Below are 14,077 nucleotides of genomic sequence, written 5' to 3'. Positions count from 1 at the left end.
TCTGGACCATTTGGTGAAGTGTTCTGGTGCCGGGCAGGCCTCTATTAATTTGTATTCTACTGAGAGAAGTCATTCGCCTTTGCTATTAACCTATCACAATTAATCACTGTAAATAATATATTTGAAAAGTCAATTGAATAAGCGAATTATACAAGAATTTTTGTAATGTATGTCTTTCACAATTGTTAATGGCCAGGTAGAGTCTTAAATTATAGATAAATTACAAGACAAAAATACCTTATCTTTGACCATTATATATTCAAGTAGAGGACAATGTGAGATGGAATGAGACTGGTTTTCCAACAGTGCTAAAGCATTATTGTTTGGTTTAGTCAGAATGGTGATAGAGACAAAAGGGAGGGCAAACACAAGCAAGTAAATAGATCTACTTTAAAATTTGTTGCCGAGTACCAGATTGATTATTTTGTTGATCTCTGATCATCCCATTTCTCTTACTTTTGGGCAGAATACCTTCATCTATCAGTTTATTTTGTTTTATTCTATACTATGGATCCTTGACAATGTTGTATCATCCCCAGGTGAACCGTTAAAGCCCCTGGACCTCTTGTAAAAAATATTTTTTTTCAATCTAATACCTTGGTTTACAACTTACACTGCAGCTTAAAGTTGAGAAAAATAAAGTTTTACAAACTATTGCCGCGTCGAAACTAGTTTCAAATCAAGAAGCTAGGTTTCCTACGAAAAACTTTAGAAATCACTTTTGCAAATATTTTTTTAGGCTGTGCAATTGTTTTTCATTCATAATAAGTACTTTAATTAGTGTTAAGCTAGGCTTTTCTCTTTTACTCTTAAACTTAGGTGATGCTGTTCAATGTTTCCTATGCTTAAAAAAAAAGATCAAAATCCGTCAGCGCGAAATCTTGACTGTACGGTTATGGGTAATCTTTCTTACTCCATTTGCTCTACTCTTTAATTCGGCATCATCTTAATGAAAATTGCGAAGTTAGAACGTTCCTTCTTTGTAGCCAATACAGGCCTCTTTTCCTTAATGCATGCATAGATTCTACCTTAGATAACCTTCTGCGCAGGGGTAGTAATTTCTATCTTTCCTTAAACATGAAAAACATATGCGCTCAATGACAGATTTTGAAACTTTCGACTCTCTTGATGTTGGTGTTCCAGATATGTTCTCCAAACACTAAATTCTCATTTGCTCTCGGTATCATAGTTGTACAGCCACATGTCAAGGTCGGAATTATTTTATTCAGGGATTTTTCTTGGCCCGATTGGAATCTCCGGTGATATTCATGGGAAATCAAAAATTCATACTTTTTTTCAAAATCTGGAGTGCCCAGCCTGCACATATCTTAAGCATCCTCAATTTTTATGATAGTAACTAGTAAATGAATAATTTGCTAATTCCAAACATGTCCTTGTCTCTCTCACTTTGTGTTGACTGTCTTCATGACTTGTGTTGTCTGTTATGCCACTTGAAAACCATTAAAGCACAGAAACATTCCTGTGTTTTTAGTCCCATACCGGTGAAACCGGAGGTGACTATAGGTTTCCTCTGAGTCTGTCCGTCCGTCTGTCTAGCTGCCCCTCTGTCTGTCTGTCAGTCTGTCCCACTTGGTTTTCCGCACTTTTTTTCAAAACGCTTGCAGATATTGAGCTGATTTTTGTTATGTGAGTGTATCTTGATGAGTTACAGACCAAGTTTGCATTTCGTTCCGCATCCATGATTTTTGACGGAATTGCGACCTTTTCAATTTTTCAGGGTTTTCCGCACTTTTTTTTTCTAAATGCTTGCAGATATTGAGCTGATTTTTGGTATGCGACTTTACCTTGATGAGTTATAGATCAAGTTCGCATTTCCTTCCACTTCGTTAATTTTTGACGGAATTAAGGCATTTTCAATTTTTAACGGGGAACCAGATTACACTTGCCGGTAGGGGACTAGTATTGCATTAGCACGGATTAGTACGGAAATAACCAGGTTTTATTTATAAGATACCTGCACTTTGCCAATTTCGCAAATTATTTGTTCCTTCTATCTACTTTTCATTTCTGACTTCGGATCACTGAAGTACACTGCTCATTTACGGTATTTTTGGACATCTCTATTGAGAGAAAATATGGGAATAGTAGGTATTGCAATTCACGTTTGAGTTTTACATAAGAGCAGTTATACAAAATTTGTCTCTGACAATATTAGCAAGATTTGTGCATGAATGTACCTTTATCGCCATTTGTTTAACGGTGTTTGGGGCAAAAGAGAAAAAGATATGTTTGTCAAACACGGATGCTCCTATATGGCCAAAGTGAATTTTTTTTTCCAAAAGTCAATCAAACTTCAAGGTCAAGAGTAAAAAAAATGTTTGTAACCAAATAAAGCTATTGTCACAAGGAATACACAGTGAAATATGAAAGCCCTAACACCAACCGTTCAGAAGTTATAGCCAAATTTAAAGTTTTCCAAAAGTAGGTCAATCTACAAGGTAAAAAAGGTAAAAATACCAGTAAGTTCGCACCCAAAGAAAGGTTTTGTCACAAGGAATATACATTTGAAATACAAAAGACCTAGAACAAAAACGTTAAGTTGCCATGGGCAAGGAAAAAAGTTTTTCAAAAGAAGGTCAAACTTTAAGGTCAAAGTCATGAGGACAAAAAGTATTGGTAACAAAAGAATGGTCTTATTTCAATTATTACAGAATACCCTTGCAAAATATTGAAGCCCTAGCTTATGCTGCTGAACATAAGGCACATCTGTAGAAAGGATACAGTCAAAGTATTGCGCAGCTTCAAATTTCCATTGATCACTTTGAGAGACATCTTCTCACTGAAAGCAATGCCTCGCCACACCATGAGGGATCCCCCACCGAAGCAGTCTCTCTAATACGCATGCATCTGCAAAGCGTTCCCCACGCCGTCTGTATATTTGTTTTCGATAATCTGCCCTGTGTAAAGTGAACATAAACTCTTCAGTGAAAAGAATCTCCACTTTCATAACTCTGTCGGTCGTTATATCCAATCGAGACGCACCCTCCGTTTTCTATCATTCAATGGTAATCCCACATTTGGTCTCCTGTTTCGAATAGTTTTCTCACTCCCTTCTTCGAGGGAAGACAGATGCGGAAGAACAGCCGTCCTACTCCTGTCTTGCAAGTATAAGAGTCTGATTGTTTGATCCTCCAGTGTGGTCTCCCGGGGCTTACCTCTTATTCGACGGTCATTTTTTTTTCCTGTCTCTCTGATTCGATTATTAAGTCGGGATATTGTGTATTTGGTAGCCTCCTAAACGTCTTGAAAGTATACTGCGTGATAAGCCCTCCATTAGCCATGCTAAAGCACGTACCCTGTCTAATTTCCTTAACATGGCATATGTTTGCGGGATAAGCTTTGACAAAAAAAAAAAAAAAAAAAAAAAACAATGCTCGGTTGGATTAATTGATTGTATATTGTTTTAAGAAGAATTTTATTTTTCACTCAGACGTCACCATATACTGGTGAAGGGCTTCAAATTTAGACCTTTACTCGGCACTCAGGGCCATTGAGTAGTGAGGAATCTTTATCGTGCTAACGCCTGCCGTGATAACACGGGGCCTCAGTTTTTAAGGTCTCATCCGAAAGACTCGCACTTTTTCTTTGAAGTGTCGAGCACTTAGCGAAGGAATAGTTACTACCTATTTTTTTTATTGACTTAGGTCAGTGGTGGCCGGGGTTTGAACCCACGACCTTCCAATCACGGCGCGAGGGCTCTATTGACTGAGCTACCGTTGCTCGTTTGGAAAAACTACGATGAATTTGCAGTTTGTTTAGATCAGAACCGAGTAATCGAATAAAACATTTTTTGTGAAAAAAGTACGAGCAAATAATTCAATACAAGGGAAGTAATGACTGACTTTATGGCTAGTATCAATACAGAAATTCTTAACAACAGACTACTCTGAAAAATAGGTTTTTACTTTGCATAATTAAAATTCTACTCTGAAAAATTGAGATTTTACTTTGCTTTCGATTTAAAACTGGTGTATATTACCTTACACCGAATGTGTCTGTAAATCAAAGGTTTTCAACTACAGCCAAGGAACTCTTTCCTTATTAGTCTTCTCATCATGTACACAAGTTGGTCATGGCCCTATGTATCTTTAGAATAAAAGGTCAAAAGCCATCCAGATTTCTTCTAAATCCACATATCAAAAGATGTTTGACAAACACCCTTTTAAGCTGATGACCTAATTACGTAACACTTACTTGTTATGCCAAAATGTTATAGGTTCGGTCTTCTGCTATACTAATCTAAAATGTTTTTCTACCATCATTTTGAGAAGTGAGACTTTCTTATCATAAAGCTTTAATCACAGTTTGACAGAATCCAGAATCTTAATATGATAGTCTTCAAACATTTGAACTAGGTTGGCGATGTCATATATATATTTCTGGGTCAGTATCACCTGATTTGCAATTATATGCAGGCATCAAATATTGCTCAACCAATTTTCTAAGAATCCTTTAATTGTATCCGTTAAAAATTATGCATAGGTTGTCAAAGTCCTGGTTCAGAGTGCCTTTGGTTATAAAGCAAATGTCTGATCAATATCGTGGGAAATTTTGTTTGCCATGAAGAGAACATAATTAATACTTATCAAAAACAGTAGGGGTTAAGCGTATCTACTGTAGATTGCTTATTTTACGCGAAATGGCCCTTGAAAGTCAAATCGCATGAAAAAAAATCGCGAGTATATATATACGTTTGATCAAGAGATTTTACAAGCATTTCAGCACCATACAAATAAAAGCAAGTAATTTTATTTCGCGAGTGGTGCTCCTAGCGAAATTACGCGATAATTTATTACTCGCATGTATTTGGGAATCTCCCTGTCTCTCTTTCTCATTGAGAATTTTCCCTGGGGGAGAAGTGATACTAGTTAGCCAAATAATTTCTTTAGTAAGCTTTACTTTTTATTCTGTTTTAGGGTGTGGGGCTGGTCGGGGTAGATATAAAAACTAATACAAGATTTTATCGTATGTTATCGAGGATACTTGTACACACACAAATAAGTAAACCCAACACACGGCAGCACAATTTTGAAGGTGTTTATGGGGAAAAAATAACAATTTCTGCAAAATATTTAAAAAAAAAATTGAAAACTAGTGGTATGCAAGTATTCTTATTCTGTACTCAACACGGAATTTGAAGTATACGCTAATAACGAAGTTAAAATCTCCTAATCTTTATGACTGCCGGAAACTATTTTGTATCAACAATGATTTTTGTGAACTAGAGTTAAAGTTTTCTTTTAAAAAGATTTCTTTTTAATATGTCTTGAACGCAAGACAAAGAGTTGAGCCATTTGTTTAAAAAATACATATCTGTTATTAAAATTTTCGTATAACGGAACCGCCTTCTGGCTGCCTATGATACATGTAATTGAAATCAAAATTGTCCCCGTTGACATATAGATATTATAAAAATAGGTAAATGTACCATTACGTCTGATTTATTTTACTTTATCTTTGTAGGTGCCTCAGCTAATATTGGTGACGTCACTTTTTCTGTTCATCGTTATCGGTAATGGATGCGTGCTGTTGGCGCTGCTATATTCTGAAAACGGCAGGAAAACGCGAATGAATTTCTTCATTATGCATTTAGCAATTTCAGGTGAATAATTTTACATTTATTTTTTTTCTTTGGGTTTTAACATTATTCATAATGGCTGTAATATTTATTGATGATGGCGAAAATACGTAAAGAAATTTGTATATTTAACGTTTTTACCTTATTAACCTTACTACATTTCAGTACAATCACTTGGATGAATGTATTGTTTGATAAGAAATGCAATAATAACCTTATTGTCTCTGAATGCTTGAACTTTGGATTATCTGTACCTGCATATACCGATATGCATGCAGTTTAGCAATTTGCAAGAGAAAAAAAGCGTGTTTATTTCAGTCAGAAATAGTTGTACATCATTATACATGTATTCGACTATTTTAAATAACTAATCCGAATTCATCATGTATCATGATATTAATTTAATATAATTTTCAGAAAAAAAATCTTTCATTGATATCTAAAGAATCCTGGCCTTCAGTTCGAACATTTCTTATATTCAATTATATTCTTTCAAGTGACATTGCTCTAACACGTATAAATGAAGGCCATTTTTAGCAAGTGCTATAGATTTTGTCTTTTTTTGATATCGAATCACTCCCTTTGACCTCTGTCCGTAAACAATTATTTCTTTTAAAAGACTTCTACTTTAGGTTTAATACAGACCAAACTTATTATTGTTATTGAGCAGTATATCTACATAATAAATAGAGTAATGAATACCGAAAATAATTTCAAGAATCAAATTTACATCCAAATCAAAGTACTCCAGGTATTATTTTACAGTAATCAGTAAAACAAATGAAATTTCTAGTCCTAAAAATCCATTAGTCTTTTAGAAATCATGAAAGATTACCTTGTTGTGTTCACTTAAAATACCAACATTGGGCACTAGAATGCTAAATATTTTGTGTTTTTTGCTTACCTGTGTTAAAGGCTCAAGTAAACTTTGCTGTTCAAAATTTATCCATTGGTTGTCGCTTTCGTCGTCGGTGTAGAAGTAAACTTTTCAAATTTTTATCTTGTTATCAAGAAGCATTGTTTAATTGCAAACAACTTCGGACAGAGTACCCTTCTTTTCAAGAACCAATGGACCAGGTAAGATGAAACTTATGTAAGCAATTCCTGGTAAAGTTTAGATTCCAGTTTGTTCATATCATGGCTTTGTTGGATAGGGTGAGCCCGGGCCATCATTGTATAGGTGTATCAAAGATTCACATCAGGATACATAGGAATAATCTTGAAAAATTACTAAAAACAGCAAAGCCATGATTATTAAGATATATTTGCAAACTTTTTCACTTTCTGCAAATTCAAATTCTTGTTCCAATTTATTGCCTTGGGGATAGGATGGAGCCACAATAGGAGATCAATATTTTACATGTATTTATTGAAGGAAAAATCCTTTCAAAAATCTTCTTAAGAACAGGATAGACACTACTAATCATAGTATTATATGAACATCCTGTGGTGCCGATTTAGAAGTTCCACATCATTAGGATACTTGTATATTAACATGAGTACATGTTGCACTGCTATTTTCGGAAAGATGATATTAATGACTGTTTTTCCTATATAGTTATGTACATGTATATATTTCATTCCTTATTGTAGTCCAATCCTTCAACTAAATCGTGAGATATACATGTGGTCCTGCTGCTCTTAAAACATTTTTTGTGATGTAAAAATACTCAAAGGACCATAATTTGAACACATTCATATGTGTTAGAATTATGGCCCCTAGGGCTGGGGGGGGGGGGGGGGGAGTTAAAATAAGGATTCAAAAATTTACACTCGATTATATATGAAATTTGAAAAAAAATAGAGAGTAAAAGGGCGAAACTAAACCCTGATTTTACTGACATTTAGTTGTAGTGGATTCAAGTTTGTTCAAATTATGGACACTGGCGAAATTCACATAATGTGTGCATATAGGGGTAAAACCTTAGAAAAAAATCTTCTTGAGGACATAAAGGCCACATGTCATGTTGATATCCAGAATATTAATGTGTGGATTAAAATTACGTGAAGTAATGACAATTGAGCTAAGGTTGGGACGCAATAGGAGGTCAAAATTTTTCATGGGAATGAAGAGGGAATTGTTTTAGAACAATCCTATTGCCAAGGTAAAAAAAAAAATAGCAAAATAAAAAAAAATAGCAGAGTGAAAGTGACTCATGTGAGCGTTGAGGGTCGTTTCTAATTAAAAAATCCCGTTAAGTAAGAAAAATATCATATCAGTAAGAATTTTGTGAAAACTAACCTATTACAGATCTTTTGGTTGGAATGGTTTTGGTCAGTCAAGACATTAAAGAAAAAGCGATGATAGACTTTGGTGGCGGATCATTTCTTTGTAAATTTCTACAATACATAAAGGTACCGTCAGTTCATCATTTTTGTTTTTAATTTTCATTTTTATCAATAAAAATTATCAAAGCAGAAATTACTAATGAATGAAAAGGACATGGCCATCAATGATTTTTAATGTGTTTTTTTCTTCTCGACTTTAAATTTTACCTACCGTACTTAATTTCATTTATCTTGTTTGAGTTTTGTTTGGAAAATTTTGAACAAATAGTATACGATGATTTTGTATGACTTTACTGATATTTGAAGAACTTTATATTCTCTATATACTATATTGCATTATTTATATTTTTAAGGTAGTGATATTATACGCTTCTACATACGTTTTGGTTTCTCTAAGCATTGACAGACTAGATGCCGTAGCAAGACCCATGAGGTTCTCCAGAAGGGGTAAGTACTGAAGCAAAATAAATTCAGAAATCTGACTTGTAATGTCTTACCATTGATTTAAGTTTCACAAAAAGATTAAACAAAGAGACAGATTTAAAGAGTTAGGTTCTGAAGGAATAACCCCGAGATTTACGTGACTGGGTTCCAATTTTACTATGCCAATTAATATTAAGTCTTCATAAAGCAAGATGTATTTATTTATAGGAAAAAAATTTGGATTTACATTTTTTTAGAAACTGTAGAGATTTTTATGTACATTAGGTATTTGTAGAGTTCCGAGCCCGAGTCCTCATTTCTGTGGCATGGATTCTTGCATTTTTGTTCTCATTGCCGACCTTGGTGTTGTTTGACGTCACAGAAAGGAATGTCACCTACAAAGGGAAAAACGTCACTTTGTGTGAACCTAATTTTAGTCATAAATATCAGTCAAAGGTATTTAATTATTGACTTATTTCTTTACTCTTAGCAAAATACAAATAACACAGCACGTGTTAGTTTTTATCACATTTTATAGTTACTGTTGTTAAATAAAAAAAAATTGCTACTTCGATATTTTAGGCGTTTTAGGTTATGTTCAAGCATCTACCTGTTTTGTTTTCATCAGGTTTACGTGACTCTCATTGCTCTGGCTGCATTTATATTTCCCGCCATAATCATTACTTTCTGCTATTGTGTCATTATTTTCGTCATCTGCCGGAGCGACAGTGATGTTCAAAGAGACCATAGTAACTGGACGTTCCAACGACAGGAGAGTTTACTAAGCAACGGTATGTAACATCCGTTACATCACACTGTTTTGAAACTGATTTATCTTTTTAATATTTTATCGAATATCATTATAACGAGCACAGGAGTTACGTACAATGTTTGATTTTACGTTATCACTATATATATACAAAAAGACATTTTCTTTTTGTATATATATAGTGATGACGTAAAATCATACATTGTACGTTACTGGCCCCTGTGATAACAAGGGGTTATTTCCCTTCGAAGTTAAACAACGTCATGTTAGATATATGAAATAAGATTTAATGAATTTGATTTATTCATCATTATGATAGAATCCTTTATCTTCTTGATGTTGTGTACACATAATATTCTAACTAGTATAATTTACTGACAGTAACGACGGGATCTTGTCGCAGTAATCCTTCTGTAGGTAGAAGCCATATCATAGAACGAGCCAAGATCAGAACAGTCAAGATGACGTTCTTCATCGTCTTAGGTAAAACATGGACACTTCTGAGATAATAACATCAGAAAGAACGGTTTTCATTTACATCTAGTAATACTCGGTAAACTGCGTGTACATCATTTTATTTTCCTGGAAATTTCGCATGAATAATCAGTATTTAAAATTTTTTGCAAAATATCTTGAGCAGGAAAATTAAGCACAAAAAAAAAAACAATGGAATATTGCAAAAAATTAAATAGTTGCTTGAAAACGACATTTTTCTGTTGGATAATGCACAATTAGAATGGGGTACACGCAATGCTGATTTCTAGTTCTTATAGTTTACATCGCATCGCTGTATTAGTATAAAATCTTACCGAAAGATTTTTCTACGAAGCACTTCTTGTTTTTCTGCCATGTCTATAGAATTGGGAAGAATGAAGTATCTTTTATGCCCTTATGATCGGAGATTCATGAAGTTTTTGGTCTGTCCGTCTGTCTGTTTGTTAATCTGTTAAACGTTTTTACCTTGGCCAAAACTTTTGAAAGGTTAGATCTAGAGCTTTCTTATCTCACTTGTGTATTTCAAGTGACAATACTTTTCTTTGGGTACCAACAATTTTGACTTCATGATCTTGTCCATCGAGTTTGACCTATTTTTGTAAAGCAGTAACAAGTGTTTACCTTGGCCATAACTTCTAAAGGCTTTCACATTTTAATTGTGTATTTCTTGTGACAAGACCTTCTTTGGATACGTATATTTTTTAACCTTATGACGCTGATCTTGGAGTGCGACCTACTTTTGAAAGCTTCTATCCTTGGACATAACTTCTGAATGGCTGGTGCTAAAGTTTTCATATTTCACCTGTTTATTTCATGTGACAGGACCTTTGGGTACCATCATTTTTTGACCTCATGACATTGACATTGGAGTTTCACCTACTTTTGAAAAACTTTCATCTTGGCCATGAGCTGCCATAAGGGGCATCAGTGTTTCACAAACATGTTTTGTTTCTGTGTGTTTCTACGTCAGTATACAGTATATAGAACATGCTGAAATTAAAAAATATATACTGAAAAGTACAATAGAATAGAGTTTGACGCCCAGTTAATATATTACATGTAATTTGAATTATTTTGGTAACTTAAAGCAATCCGGTTCTATTATCTACTTTTCTATTTTCAGCTTTCATTTTATGCTGGAGTCCCTATTTTGGATTTATGCTCTTCCATGTATATGAAATGGGTAGTCCAGACTCTAACACGTTGAAGGCTTTAACAGCTTTCGTCCACAGTCTTGCGCCTCTCAACTCGGCAGTCAATCCAATTATATATGGGGTTTTTAGCACTAGAATATGCCAAAATTTAAGGTAACTTCCCGACAAAAAGATGTGATATCAATTTATTGAATATTACCACTGTACTAAATGAATCTTACGTTTGTTTACATAAAATAAGCAATAAAAATTGTGTTTAAAATTGAAGTTATAGCATCTTACACATGCTTCTTATATGCTTCTTACATCCAAAATTCATTTGTATTTAGACGTGTTCCATGCTTAAGACATTTTGTGTGTTGTGGGCAACGTCCTAGACGCTTTGGAAGTAGAATGTCAAATACATCATTAGTAGAGGGATATTTTCTGAATGACGTCTCTTCGCTGAGACGCCGACAATTGTCTGGTTCGAAGTGGAATTCCGATCTCGATCATCGGAAATTCTCCAAGAGAACCAGTAGGCCGTTACTTCACAGAGAATCGTCATCCCTCATGTATGGACAGCAAAAACCAGAAAGTCCAACTACTGATGGGACAGAGAATATGTCGCCGTTTAAAGTAAGGAAAACCAATGATAAAGATTTAAATAAAAAAACCGGAAGGAGTGTTCCACTTTTACAAAGGGGACTATCCGAAGAAGACAGCGAAATACTTCGGTCTTATACATCACCTAAAGCAGAGGCTGGCATCAAATGATAAAGCAGAAGATTGGGACAAATAGATTTCTATATTTTGTACTGTGAATTTTCATTAAAGTTTCTAATTTTAATTGAAAAAAAAACATAGAAAAAGTTACTCATCATAATTGGTATAGTATATCTGTTTCTTTCCTTGCAAAAGAAATTCAACAGTTAAAATGCACAGATTTGTAGAATAGAGGAGCAATGGACGTGCAGTCAAGTCAAACTTTATACTGCAGATCTACTTTGTTTTTTACGATCAATGTCGATGCTAATTATCCTTAGACTTGACTAGTTTAGGCACGACCTTACAACAACAAGTGGAGGGGGCCAACCAGCATCTAAAGAAAACTTTACTATAGCAAAATACTATACTCAGCAAAAAAGTGGGGGGAAGCTGCCCCCCCCCCCCCGCGTTCTACGGGCCTGACCATTATCATCCTGCATATGGAGATTATGTGTCCCAGTTGATTCAATACGGAAGAGCATGCTCGATGTACGAACAATTTCTGAAACGAGGCAAGCTATTGACATTAAGTTGGTGATACAGGTCTCGTTCAAAGTCAACATTTTGCAAATGATACAATGACCCTGTTAGCCAATACAGTCTATCGTTTTATTGAGTGTTGACTGACGTTTTTCATACCAATTGTTAGGCCATTATTGTCTACGGATTTTTCCTTTTCACGATCATTGTCATGTACCGATTGACAGGGGATGCTTACTCCTCCATGGCATTGATCTAACCTTTGATGATTTTAGAGGTCCGTGTTTGCTCTGCTCCAAAGAATTGACATAAAGGTTATTAATAAGATAAAATGGGAGTTTTATACACGCCTGTCATTTTTTTTCTATTGTTTGATACTCCAATTGTAAGATGAGAGTATCTTGTGAATGTAGCAAAGCGCAGATTTGTTAATGATTTTTTTTTCTAAAATGACACTTTATTTATAAAGCTATTGTATAAACAGCAAGACTAGAATGCAATTTAACACTGAGTAATGGTCATTTAGCTGTTTGTATTTTAAATGTAAACCTTTAAGCATTGTAAGTTACTCACCTCTGCATCTCTAATGGTTAAGTTTCCTACCATATCTTATGATTTTGTCTTTGAGAACAGATCTTTTAAATATTAAAAAGAAAAGCATCATGTTTATTGGTTGTGAATGTTTACAACCAGAACATTTGTTGAACCATATAAATTAAAAATGTTTGCGTGTTTTTTATATAACAGCTCAATTTACACCACAGTAACCTTTCCTATCATCTATAGCTGCATTCTAAGGGTCTCTGAATTCACACAACATGGGGATGCTTCAATATCATTATGATTAACTTAGCCTTGTTGTTATTAAGAAAATTCTTTTCCTTACATGCATTATGTAAAATATGATTCCTATTTTAGAAAAGTCTAACCCATGGGCCATAATGTGAAGAAAAAAAAATGAATCCACTCAACTTGGGAATGCTAGCATATGTATGGCACGATTGTGGTTCTTGAAAAGAATTTAAAAAAAAATTCCTATTAAGTCCCATGTAAAATTTGAACATTTTTTTAAAAAAAATATCTGTATATTTTATTATGAAACTTTGATCCCCCTACTGTGGCCCAACCCTACTACTGATTTGTATAATTAAAATTTACACTACCTCAGAAAGCTTCCACATAAGTCTCATCTATTCTGGCCCATTGGTTCTTAAAAAAGATTTTTATAGAATTTGTTCCTATGTATTTCAATGTAAAACTCTGATAACCTATCGTTGCCCGACCCTACCCCGGGGATTGGAGGTATGTTTGAACCTCAGAAAGCTTTCACTCAAGTTTCATTTCTTCTGGTCAAGTGATTCTTAAGAAATTTTTTAAAGAATTTTTTATATGTACTTCAATATAAAACTTTGATCCCTATTGTGGCCCAATCCTATCCCCGGGGGCCATGATTTGAGCAATTTAGAATCTACGCTACCTCAGGAAGCTTTCACGTAAGTTTAATCTTTTATAGCCCTGTTGTTTTGGAGAAGATTTTTAAAGATTTTTTCCTGTGTACTTCAATGTAAATTTTTGATCGTCCATTGTGGCTCCAACCTACTCCTGCGGGCCATGATTTATATAATTAAAATTTACACTACTTCAGAAAGCTTCCACATATTAAGTTTCATCTATTCTGGCCAATTGGTTCTTGAGAAGATTTTTAAAGAATTTTCCTTATGTATTTCAATGTAAAACTTTGATACCTTATTGTGGCCTCCCCCTCCCCCCCCCCCCCCGGGGGGGGGCTGAATTTAATAATATAGAATCTACATTATCCCAGGCAGCTTTCACTGAAGTTTTATTTCTTCTGGCCTAGTGGTTCTTGAGAAGGTTTTTGAAGATTTTTTTTTTATATGTACTTGAATGTAAAACATTGATCCCCTATTGTGGCCCCACCTTTCCCCTCAGGGCCATGATTTGAACAATTTAGAATCTACACTACCTCAGGAAGCTGCCACATAAGTTTCATCTATTCTATTCTAGTGGTTCTTGAGAAGAAGAGTTTTAAGGAGGTTGGATCCTGTCATCAAAAGTAATGAGAATTTTTTATCAAGTATATTTTTAGAATTTATACACATA

At 34.4% G+C, this 14,077-nt stretch overlaps 1 protein-coding gene across 1 annotated transcript in view; it reads left to right on the top strand.

Annotated features, from left to right (window-relative positions):
• The window catches only part of LOC133173204 (neuropeptide S receptor-like), a 39,992-nt gene extending 27,441 nt beyond the window's left edge, over nucleotides 1-12,551 (top strand). The window contains exons 2-9 of the mRNA XM_061308159.1: nucleotides 5,485-5,623; nucleotides 7,851-7,954; nucleotides 8,242-8,335; nucleotides 8,607-8,767; nucleotides 8,940-9,102; nucleotides 9,462-9,563; nucleotides 10,699-10,882; nucleotides 11,059-12,551. Coding sequence (XP_061164143.1) covers nucleotides 5,485-5,623; nucleotides 7,851-7,954; nucleotides 8,242-8,335; nucleotides 8,607-8,767; nucleotides 8,940-9,102; nucleotides 9,462-9,563; nucleotides 10,699-10,882; nucleotides 11,059-11,485 — 1,374 coding nt within the window. The 3' untranslated portion in view covers nucleotides 11,486-12,551. The remainder of the gene's footprint in view (nucleotides 1-5,484; nucleotides 5,624-7,850; nucleotides 7,955-8,241; nucleotides 8,336-8,606; nucleotides 8,768-8,939; nucleotides 9,103-9,461; nucleotides 9,564-10,698; nucleotides 10,883-11,058) is intronic.
• Nucleotides 12,552-14,077: the final 1,526 nt, after the last annotated feature.

This window comes from Saccostrea echinata, unplaced genomic scaffold (assembly GCF_033153115.1).
Source record: "Saccostrea echinata isolate AGI-Se365-2 ecotype Australia unplaced genomic scaffold, CSIRO_AGI_Sech_v1 ptg000056l, whole genome shotgun sequence".
Classification (NCBI taxonomy): Eukaryota; Metazoa; Mollusca; class Bivalvia; order Ostreida; family Ostreidae; genus Saccostrea; species Saccostrea echinata.
This window is presented reverse-complemented; position numbering and strand designations above follow the sequence as displayed.